Source organism: Mixophyes fleayi, chromosome 5 (genome assembly GCF_038048845.1).
Source record: "Mixophyes fleayi isolate aMixFle1 chromosome 5, aMixFle1.hap1, whole genome shotgun sequence".
Taxonomy (NCBI): Eukaryota; Metazoa; Chordata; class Amphibia; order Anura; family Limnodynastidae; genus Mixophyes; species Mixophyes fleayi.
The window spans coordinates 166936962-166949317 of record NC_134406.1 but is presented as its reverse complement, the minus strand read 5'-3'; the positions used below and the strand labels follow the sequence as shown (position 1 = coordinate 166949317).

General features: G+C 38.1%; 1 protein-coding gene across 1 annotated transcript in view; it reads right to left on the bottom strand.

The window, feature by feature from the left end:
* Positions 1-12356, bottom strand: part of GMDS (GDP-mannose 4,6-dehydratase) — a 445643-nt gene that overhangs the window by 245585 nt on the left and 187702 nt on the right. Inside the window, exon 7 of the mRNA XM_075212984.1 lies at positions 4124-4251. Coding sequence (XP_075069085.1) covers positions 4124-4251 — 128 coding nt within the window. The remainder of the gene's footprint in view (positions 1-4123; positions 4252-12356) is intronic.

Sequence of the window (12356 nt, the reverse complement as noted above, 5' to 3'; positions counted from 1 at the left end):
TTCGTCTTGTGCTGCTATGATCCGAATGATGGGCATTGCTATGAACATTTTAATAACGTGATAATGATGGCTCATAAACAAGGTACACACAGACAACTAGGAGAGAGAAAAATTAAATAAGGTGATAATACCCTAGTCAGATGGTCCTTATTAAGACTGATATGTGTGCGTGTGTAAATATATATATTTATTTTATTCATTTTTTTACACGCACATACATATTCACTTCATATGACGTCTCAACCTTATTACTATAAAATAATACTACTCACTGCTCTCAAATCGAAGGTAAGGTTTGTCATGGTTGTTTCATATATCTTAGGCCAGGGGTCGGCAACCCCCGGCACGCGCCGACGCTGAAGCTGCTTCAGCAAAGCAGCCGATGATGCCCAAAACGGAGCTTCTGCGCATGCGCCATCACCGGCTGCTTTGCTGAAGCAGCTTCATTACCCATACCACAGTGAAGCTGCTTCAGTAATGAAGCAGCTTCAGCAAAGCAGCCAGTGATTGGCGAAACGGAGCTTCTGCGCATGCGCAGAAGCTCCATTTCGCCCATCACCGGCTGCTTTATTGAAGCAGGTTTCTGGAGAAAGATGAGTCTACAAAGGTAAGTAAGGGTAGCAAATTGAGGGGCACATATACTTCGCATACTTTGTATTTGTGGGGGGCAACTGTGGCATACTATATATTTATGGGGGCAACTGTGGCATGCTATATATTTATGGGGCAACTGTGGCATACTATGTATTTATGGGGGCAACTGTGGCATACTATGTATTTATGGGGGCAACTGTGGCATACTATATATTTCTGGGGGCAACTGTGGCATGCTATGTATTTATGGGGCAACTGTGGCATACTATGTATTTATGGGGGCAACTGTGGCATAATATATATTTCTGGGGCAACTGTGGCATACTATGTATTTGTGGGGGCAACTGTGGCATGCTATGTATTTCTGGGGGCAACTGTGGCATGCTATGTATTTCTGGGGGCAACTGTGGCATGCTATGTATTTCTGGGGGCAACTGTGGCATGCTATGTATTTCTGGGGGCAACTGTGGCATGCTATATGTTTCTGGAGGCAACTGTGGCATACTATGTGTTTCTGGGGGCAACTGTGGCAAAGTATGAATTGTGGGCACAACTATGAAGCATAAGATGAATTCGGGACACAATTATGAGGTATGATGTGAACTGGGGCACTACTGGGGGCGGCTACAAATTACCCGGGCCTGCTTGGTGGCCCGAGTCCCCACTGGAGACCTATCTTTGAAAATACATTTTTTATTTTAAGTACTTTTTTTTTATTTTAATTTTTTATTGAGTGCAGGGGGGATCTGTAGTAGCTAAATCCCCTTCAGCTCAGGTATCTTCAGACACCAGGTCATGTGACTGCAGTGGTCACATGGTACTCGGCGGGCTGCTGTATATCTTCCCATGCTGTGCAGTGAAGAATAAGGTAAGAAGGTGTGCTGGAGAGGGGGCATGTGTGACTAAAGGTGCTGGGCAGAGGGGGGGCAAGTGTGATTAAAGCATGTGGGCAGAGGGGACATATGTGAGCAAAGCTGCTGAGCAAGGGGGCATGTGTGAGTAATGCATTTCTCTGTAGGAGGGTGGCCTGGTGCTTTTCACCTGCTAGATACGCCCCCAATGATGCACTGCCATGCCCCCAATTGTACGACCACTTGCATTGTAAAAATTGACTATAAAGGGGGACATATGAAGTTGCTGTACTGGGGCCATGAATTTCTCTAGGCAGCTATATATATATATATATATATATATATATATATATATATATATATATATATATATATATATATATATATATATATATATATATATATATATATATATATATATATATATATATATATTTTACACCCAACTGGCACACCTGGGCTTCACTAGATTTTAGCCTGCACTCTGATAGAAAAAGGTTGCCAACCCCTGTCTTAGGCTGTGTATAAACAGTGTTTTCAGTCGATTATCGGGCCTGTCAGACGATACCGATTTGCCCGATATCACATTAGTGTTTACCATGCATCAATGAACGATTATCGTTCTAAAGCACATCGCATCATTGAACAAGATTTTTAAACTGAACTAAAAATCTGGTTCGAAAAAAGGATGTTATTTCAATTCTGCAGTGTGTATGCACTAACGACCGCAGTGTCCATAGATCTCTATGGGGTTTGCAGACTCTGGACCTTTTCAGCTAATTGTTGTGACAGATAAAGAACACAGATCAGTGGATAGACACTAGCAATGCAGTGTGTTGAGCATTTTATTGTGTTCATTAGAAAACAACTCAATCTTTCAAGCTGCTTACTCTCCAATACTATCCAATACTATCACTGGAAATCTCTGCATGCACACATGTGAGAAGTTAATCAGTTCCAAAGATGCACCAAGCCAATTACTACATAAATCATAATCAGCTGACGTTAGCTTCTCAGCATGTGAGAAATGTGGGCAGATTACCAGAAACAGGAGAAAATGCATGCAGTTCATAAACCACTCTTCTGTGCACAAGTTACAGTATAATCAGAAAATAATAAGCGTACAGTGGTGCCATTTTTTTAATTATTATTACCAATGTGGACACACATTAATATATACACACACAACTGCAGCTGCTGCCTAATATTACAAATGGAATACCTGGGACTTTAGGCCATGGATGTAACTGTGTTCACAATTTGAAAATACAGTCCCCCATTTGCCATGAAAACAATAACGACAAAAACATTTCTAAAAAGAAAAAGAAAAAAAATGACCATGGGCCTAGATGTGAAGACTGCAGTAAAGACTGCCCAGTAATAAAACACTCCCTGTGCACTAACACGATCCAAACACCCAGAGAACACCCTTGTAGTATTAGCTAAATGTGTTGTGTTAGTGGTAGTGTGTTTCTACCTGCAGATGGTATTTTACTATAACGCTGACAATTTTAATTTTAGATTTAACCTTTCCATTCTATAATTTCACACAACAGGAGGAGGAGAGTCTGCTGCTTCCTTTCTAGTTTGATGTCAGTCAGTGGGTTGCTTTCCTCTGATTGACAAACATTGTGAAGATATTCAAGTACAAGAATACTCTTACTTGTTAGTTTACAGCATAAATTTCCTCTTAAGCTGAAGGCAGGAAACTGCTATTAAAATACCTGTCCTGCACTGAGGACATTGACACTAAAGAGGTCACTTATGTACATACTGACCCAACTGCCAACCATATCGCAAGCTAGGAAGAAAGTGCATACATTATTTTTATACACTTTGTGCACATATCACTTCACACCAAATTACTGAATGAATGAGATTGCATTGTAAAGACAAAAATGTGTGTATGTGTGTTTTTATGGCTTTATAAAAAAACCAAAAACCATAACCTTTGTGGCATCAGGTCCATCAATACAATTACTGCACATTGCAAAACACATACATTTGTTTTCTGAATGTGATCGCTTCATTATCCAATGTAAGTTTGTGTCTATCACCTTTACTGAAACTTTCACTCATTTTTTGAGGGAGAAAAACAAGCACATAAACAAAACAAAATGCAAATAACCAGGACTGGGGGCCGTTAAAATTGACTTTTTATCAAACAGACCCCAGATTTTTCTGCAAACACAATTTGTAAAAAAAAGAAATTCTAGACATATTGCTATAGTAAGGACTAATGTATATGTCCATTCTTCTTATATGAAACATTTACAACATTGTAAGGTCTGATATTTAAATTTCTGTCACGTGTAGTAAGACTTAGTACAGGCTTCTGTATGTGTAAATAATATGAGCAAAGCTGTTAAAAACACACCTCTGCTGTACAGTTAATCTGACCCATAAGAAGCCAGCACAAAAAATGTAAACTTTCATTTTCCTCAGTATTAAAATATTTATTTTCTGTTCCAGTCATGCTTAGGGTAAACCTCTATTCTAGTGAGCTATCCAGACTGAAATTGAGAAGACAACTGGGTTAGCTTTCCTCCACTTGCAAAAGAAAAAAAAAAATCACAACATACCCCCTGTAGGTCAGACAGTTTTATTTAGTGATGGTGCATTAATTTCAGCCACACAAAATCACTGTTATTATGAAGGGATTCTGGCTAGTAGCCTACCTCAACGTAGTCCTTGGCATGACCCCAATCTCTCTTGGCATCCAGATTTCCAAGGCTGAAAGACTCCATCTGTCCGAGGTGAATCTTAGCTACTGAACGGCTAATTTTTCGGGTTACAAAATTTGCCCCTAGAATAGAGATAAAAGATATTGTTAGAATTCTCCCGCCAAGGACTTAATGTCTGGCAGGATACCATTAGTTCTCCACCTCACAGCAAATTCTTTATTCCTCAATCCTCATCTCTGATCCCTTCCACCCCCCTCCAATAACTATGGCATCTTGTTCATCATTTGAGCAAGCAAAGGAGCTTCAATTGCTAGTCGCAAGCTCTCTTCTCTCTAAAACTTCTTAAGCATTCCTAATTCGCTGCTTCAATATTCAACCTAGGCAGAGGGCCAAGGAAAATCAATTGGAATGTCAGTTTATAAACATAAAATGCAAAAGGTTATACAAAGGGAAACACTAGTATGGAAGACAGACATCTAAGACCACCCTAGCTTTAGAAATAAGAACAAGTAGGATACACTTTTTGCCTGTTAATAAAGCAGCTGGCAAAGTCTTGTAAAATATTGCATTTTTTCCAAGGAGATGAATAATGCAATACTTCAGAGGGCTATGTGTTTCTTTTGTGCATTTTGTGAAGGACAAATAACAGCCAGTAATATAGTACAATTCAGTGAAATCGGTCCAACTTTCAACATAGTATGCATCAATGAGAATGCGTAATTGTTTTAACTGATAAAGTCATGTGTTTGTCATCTTTAAGGTTAGGTACACACTACCGAATTTTCCGACCAATCTTTTATTTACGATTGTACCTACGACTGAATCGTAGGTTCGATCGGTCAGGCGATTCATTCATACAAACTACACACGATTTACCTTCAGATCTGTGCTCTTCATCTGGTCCTCTAATCGATTAGAGAATGACAGAAAAATATTCTTTCATTCATTAACCGCTGAAATAAACTTTGACTTTTCCATGGAATTGTAAATTTCATTACATTCTGTGACTCAAACAAAATATTCAGTCTCAGAACAAATGGATGAATTATTTCACCTCAACACTCTCTACATTTATTCACCCGGACTGCAGCTGATGTTCACTGTCGGCATCAGCTGAGAATATCTTGACTCTGTATACACTATGAAGATCATGATCATGAGTGCATACACACTGTGGGATTGGAAGTTGACTGGAACGAGATTATTAGTTTTACCAACCAAACAAATGCACTGACAATCGGTCATCGTATAAGTGTACACACTACTGCGATAATCATTTGAAATACCTGTAGTGTGTACCCAGCAGTTTTGCTACCAGAAAGGCATTTTATAAAAAATAAAAAAATCAGTAAAAGTTGGACCGATTGCGGATATCGAATAATCAGTGGATAAACTGCTAAAATGATCCCATTCCAAGCACAGCAAACCTAAAAAGCAAAATTTTGAAGCACAGCCTCCATAGCAATACATGCATGTTTCTAGGATATGAATGTCTTGCAAAAGTCTTGTTTCCATAAATTAATATTTGCATTAACAAATCATTGATAACATTCAACAATAACTGACATCTGTTGGCAAAGTAATTATGTTTATTTACAATTACATAGACAAAAAGACTGAGGAGCTGAAAATGTATTTTGAAAAATGATCTCCAGCAAGTTACTCAGTATAATTGTTATATGGACATCTCCCTTGCGATAAGTGGACAATATTTTTTATATACGTGACAGAATAAAATATGACTGTCCCTAAAATACAAAATGAACAAGTTAAAACAACAGCTATTGACATTTGTCATTTTATTGTGATAATGTGTTTCTGTATTTACATGAATAGTCAGACGATGGGGAGCTTCTGCCAGGCAAAATATGCTAAAAATCAGAGCAAACAGATGTGCTACTGAATAACTACGCAGTAAGCAAGTGCCAAACATATTATATCATTGCAAAGACAAGCACTGCTCAAAATAAACTTAAATACGGCTAATGGTATTATATATCAAATAATCATTCCCACTTTCTTTATGCAAACAAAAAAGCTGAATTTTATTGGTAAATGGGATTTAAAGGAAATTAAACTTTTGCTCATAAAAAGTATTTACAATACCCATGTGCTACCTATGTATTTTCTCGCCTAGGCTCATGGCTGGACATCCAATTTCGCTATAGGCTATGGTGTGTAACAAATGCATGGGATCATTTTCCACAATCAGACTTTAATGTACAGTGAAATAAAGAATGACATGTTCATTCTCTGTACTTGCAATCAATCTGAAACTGTGTCTTATAAAGAGTTTACGGTTTTCACAGGTAGGTTAAAGGTCACTGAACAACTGCAGCCGATAACAACCCAACTGGTAGAACAGTTTTCCGCGGTACACTCAATTTTACAACAGCTATGTTACACCCATGTAGCAATAACAATATTACATAGGGTTCACTTGTTCTATTTTCTTTTCAAGCTGATGATTCTGATCATTAAATTGGTCCACTGTATGTATTCCTACATGCCATCACTTGTGCTCTGCAGACAGCATACAATCCACAGCATGTGGCCTTTCTGTGTACTGCAAGTTATTTTAGGCAAATATTCACAATACGTGTACAAAATGAAAAACACAACATGGATGGATTTAATAATTCAATCCACAGGCCCTGTCTATTGGGGTTTGTAGTGGGCATAATTGCATCTCTGTAAAGAGAAAGTGAAAGTGGTAGATTCTGGCAAGCACATAGCTACATAATCCTTACGCTTGCTGCAACCAATGAGATAATAAATTTGATTTGTACGTGTATTGAGGTTTGACATTGGAAGCTCAAAATGGGGATTTCTGAAGTAGACTTAAATAGACAGTGCGCATGAGAGACTGCAATCAGTGGGAAAGAATGGATTCTGTTTGTAGCTTTTTGGGATACAAGGCCATAATCACAACCAAACAAAAATGACTGAAATTAAACTGTAAATGAAATGACCACTATAACTATAGAATAAGTTTCAGAGTCGTTTCCTGCCATTAGAGATTCCATAAAGTAATACGAGATGAAAGCTTGATGTATACCCAAGTGAGATGGAGACGTGCTTATATTCAAGACTAATGAGCATGCAATACCACTTGTTGAGTGCTAACCCAAAATCTGGCAACCCTAGTTACTTAGTGCACCTGAATAGCAGAGATGATTGAATGTGTCCTTGTATTATATATTGTAATATATGTATTATATACTCTGAAGTAGAACTAGATTGCCTGTCTAGTTTACAAACGTAACGTTCCAGAGTTAAGATGTGCATTTTACGTGACTAAATAGTATCTAGAGAGAGGATCTTGAGCTGCTGAGGTCTGAAATTGTTTATTTCTTCATAGTTTCCTACTTTACATATAATCTGTCATTTTACAATCAGATTAAACAATATGGCCTTTGTGGTGCCTTATTCGTTATCTGCTGTGGACTGTCTTTCTCTTTTGTCTATTTATAGCTCTTGTTTATTCATTCATCCATTCTTTATCCTTTCCACACAACTTACACCCTGTTACCTGCTAGTTTCATTCACAGTCTCCTTGAATTGCTACCCTTGGTCCCTTTTCATGACTGGGCAGCACAGTGGCCTAGTGGTTAGCACGTCTGCCTCACAGCACTGGGGTCATGAGTTCGATTCCCGACCATGGCCTTATCTGTGTGGAGTTTGTATGTTCTCCCTGTGTTTGCGTGGGTTTCCTCCGGGTGCTCCGGTTTCCTCCCACACTCCAAAAACATACTGGTACGTTAATTGGCTGCAATCAAAAATTGACCCTAGGCTCTCCCTCTTTGTCTGTCTGTCTGTCTCCCTCTCGGTCTGTCTGTGTGAGTGTGTGTCTATAGTAGGGAATTTAGACTGTAAGCTCCAATGGGGCAGGGACTGATGTGAATGAGTTCTCTGTACAGCGCTGCGGAATTAGTGGCGCTATATAAATAAATGATGATGATGATGATGAATAAGGCAGTAATTCCAGAGTATTATTAGCTGTTATGAAAGCCAAACACAGAATTAGTATCTGATTTGGTCACACCTATCATCGCCACCACCATTTATTTATATTGCGCCACTAATTCCGCAGCGCTGTACAGAGAACTCATTCACATTAGTCCCTGCCCCATTGGAGCTTACAGTCTAAATTTCCTAACACACAGACAGACAGAGAGAGACTAGGGTCAATTTAATAGCAGCCAATTAACCTACTAGTATATTTTTGGAGTGTGGGAGGAAACCGGAGCACCCAGAGGAAACCCACGCAAACACGGGGAGAACATACAAACGCCACACAGATAAGGCCATGGTCAGGAATTAAACTCATGACCCCAGCGCTAACCACTAAGCCACCGTGCACACCTAGATCCGGCTATTCCAAGCAGCTGGACTTCTTGTACATTTACTGCGTTCTCTTAAGACGACCGCACACATAATAGTAATCTTGCAATCGCATTTACAAACATATCCGATAATGACCAGATTATTATTTATATAATGCCATCAATACACATTGCTATACGGAGAAAAAACTGTCATTCACATCAGTATCAGCCCCATTAGACATTACAGTATAAATTCTCTGCCACACACAGACATAATAAAATGAAGGACTAAGCCATGGGCCAATGGTTGCTCTTGCATGTAGCCAAGCAGCAAGCAATACAAGATCCACAATGAGCCAGACAGAGGACAGAAGGCAGCAGTATGGAGTTGTGGCATCCACATTCGCTGTTATAGTCATGAGGAAAATGCTTGACTTCTAAAACCCAAGAAACAAACTCAGTAATAAACAAAAGATTTACATTGACATTTTGTACCAACATAAAACGATGCCACATTTCCTTCTTTTATCAGAGTTACATTCTTTGAGCAATAGAGTTCTTAGTATGCTTTTTTATGTTGCCCAAATGTACCTTACTTTACAGAAGTCATTAAGAGTATTTATGTTAAAATGCCCTGAGTATGATGAAATTTTCAATATCTGAGATATATTAGGTTAAACAAATAAAAATTGGTTTAATTATGTGCAAGTTAAAATCATGAATAGCCCCATCTATTTAAATAAGGTCACGCATATTTGTGGTCTTCTAGGAATGGAACTGAACAGCCCAATTGTAACTTATGGTTACAGCTGCTCAGCAATAAAATTCTTAACAAATTACTTTTTTTTTCTTTTCACATTTCTAAAAGAGCACATTTGCCATATATACTGTACAACACAATCTTCTAGTTACTTTCTTAAAGAACATATACTGGATATTTTGTTAAAAATGACATAAACGTGATAGTGCTTGAAGTAAACTTAGTTTTTCTTCTTAAATTTCAGCTATTTAATTTAAAGCACAAAGAAAGGATGCTTCATTATAAGACGACCTCCGGTAATCAAGACACGGATTCTATACTTGGAGGCTCAGGTCACAAGCTTTCCCTGTATGCAATTGTTTTATATAGTACAGCAGACTCAGTTTTATGTTCATTCCATAGAGTTTATGGCCAAAATTTCACACTAATTGTTTGTCAACATGTTTCTTTCTATTATTGTTATTTAATCTGTGTTAAATAGTTCGTTTATTTGAGTTGTTTGTGTCAGCACAAGCATGTGTCATGCTCTAAAAATACAGTGGGTGGTTGAAATGGCTGCCATGTAAATGGAATTCCCTTAGAAGTCTTTTCTCCTTTGTAGGAGTGGGTAATTTGCATATAATATATTAGTGCTGTGAAAACAAATGTGAAGTACATCCTTATTGCTTATCTTTGTAGCTCTTTGCCATCATTAGGCAAATCTAACAATTTAGAATGTTAGATAAGTCATCCCCTATCTGTAACAGAGTGACACAGATAATATGCTACACAATTGTTCATACACTGTTTCACCCATACCTACAAGTACTCTGCTTTGTTCCTATCATTGTCCAAAAAATGTATCTCAGCCAGAGACTACACTATAGTACAATACTAAAATAGTACAAGCATACAGTTGTCATCAAAATAAATCCTTCCTGCACCATTCTGCAAAAAAAGAATAGGAAAAAAAGACCGCAACGACCACAATTGTCCCACTTGTAGCTTTTGAAAACTTTACCATGGACCCTGAGAGCCCCATAACCTTCTCTGGAGGACATAATCCTGAAGTTTGGGCAACACTTTGATCTTGTGTACAAGCAAAAAAAAAACACATTACTTTCTACATCAATAATCACATTTAAATAGATTAAACATTATATATAGAAATCGAATACATAAACGCACATCGGTCACATTTTTTCAAGTTCACCGTGAACCACATATGAACCCAAGCAAGTCACTATTTCCACTGCCCCGATGTGTTTCAGCTCACATGGTAAACTTTGGCTTCCCCACAGAGAGTTCAATGGGTCCTGGCTCTGTTCAGACTGGGCGTAGTAAGAAAAGACACTGAGAATGTCATGGTTGACCGACTAGAGTACTGAGATCTGAGAGATTATGCTTCATTTGCTCACCAGGTCTTGCCAAAAGCAACACTTTTTAACTGCAGGTACTTGTATCCAACAAGCATGTATAAAGGAATGTTTAGGCTGAAAAGAGAGCCATTCATAAGGAGGATGTTTTAGAGATATCTACCACACTTTGGCAATTGCTCATGTGTAAGCACTGTACACACAAAAAAATCCTTTAAAATATTGTATAAATCTTTCAAGAAAAATTTACTTGAAAAAGTAAAGCCTGCTCCTCACTAAAAGTGAAGATTCCATATGAATATTTTGCTTATTTCTTTATGTAAAGTGACATATGACCAGTCACAATGTAATCCATATAGCTTAGTTGCCTACTTTTTAGACCTAGGTCCAAAGGGTACGTGTGGCCTGCCTCTGCTGTGCAATGGCACTCTCCAGTCTTCGCAAAGCTGTGGGGAGTGGTACGATGGTGCAAATCACATCATCAGTACCTGCCTGGAGTGGCTTATGTTCCCGGGATTCCAGGAGTCCACCATGCATTCCAGGAAAGTAGGTAAGTATGTCATTTCGACACTAATGGCATAAAGAGGGGTCTCCCATTGTGGTTATAAGGTAGCTATTTGGTGTATTTCTTAACACAATGAATTGCAACCAGTCATCAATTTCAAAACATGGAAGGTGTTTTCTTTAAAACCAAACATCATGTCCTTTTTACAGATTTTTAAAATTCTATTTTAGAAATATTAGGATGGTTTGGCACTAACCCAAACATGACATTTTCAGATATGAACCATGAAGATAACATGTAGCTCTATCAAAACGTAAATTATTACCTCTCTACTCTATTACAGGCAGCTGACAACCCATCTTAAGGACATTAGGCCTCATTTACTAACACTGCATTTAGATGCAAACTAAATTGGTTACTATAGTTTAATGCAAATTGTGCACCTAAATGCAATGTTAATAAATGAGTCTTTGAGTTCCAATGGGATCTGATGCAGGTTAGGTCAAAAAGCTGAGACTCAGCTATTCAAGCTGGTGTGGAATCACTGGCCTTCCTCTTATGTACAAAGCAAACAATTCACATTGTGTGTTATTCCAAGAGCAAGTCTGCTCGGCCATCAGTCACTCTCTGCCTATTTAGATCAACACCTCCCTACAAACATTGAAAGTTGCTGCAGAGGGGTAAAAAAATTATGAACATATTTAATAACCTTGAACTAAAGTTACCTATAACTCAGTTACTTCATCAGTATTATTCAGCATTGTACATTGGCTTTCATATATGTTAATGTCACCCCCTGGCTTTAGTTTCTCTTCAAGTCAAGTTGAGTTGAGGTAGGCAATATTCTCAAAGGGATTTTTCTGAATATACAAACATATGGAAGCACAGCACAGTTTTGTTTCATGATGTCATGCACTTATTTAGCTTTAGCACCTATTTCTGTGGGTAATTGTATGGCCTAGCATGTCGAGATGACAGACACTGCAGGTTTGCAAAGTTTTCCCCTTCAATTTGAGGAGCAAGTCCAAATGACCATCACAGGGTAGAGAATTTACATCTAAGTTGGCATTATAAATTTAGAAGGTGTCTGTAACATCTTTTTTTCCTGGCAAAACAACTAGTTTTACATATGGTTCATGGTGGCGGCTTAGCCTATGCTTTCCATGTACCGCATTTTGTACCATTAAAGTGCACTTTATTTAGGAAAACATGTATATGTGCACATAAATATCAGTGCAATTAAAGGATTCAAATCTTCAAATGTGACATGAAATACAGC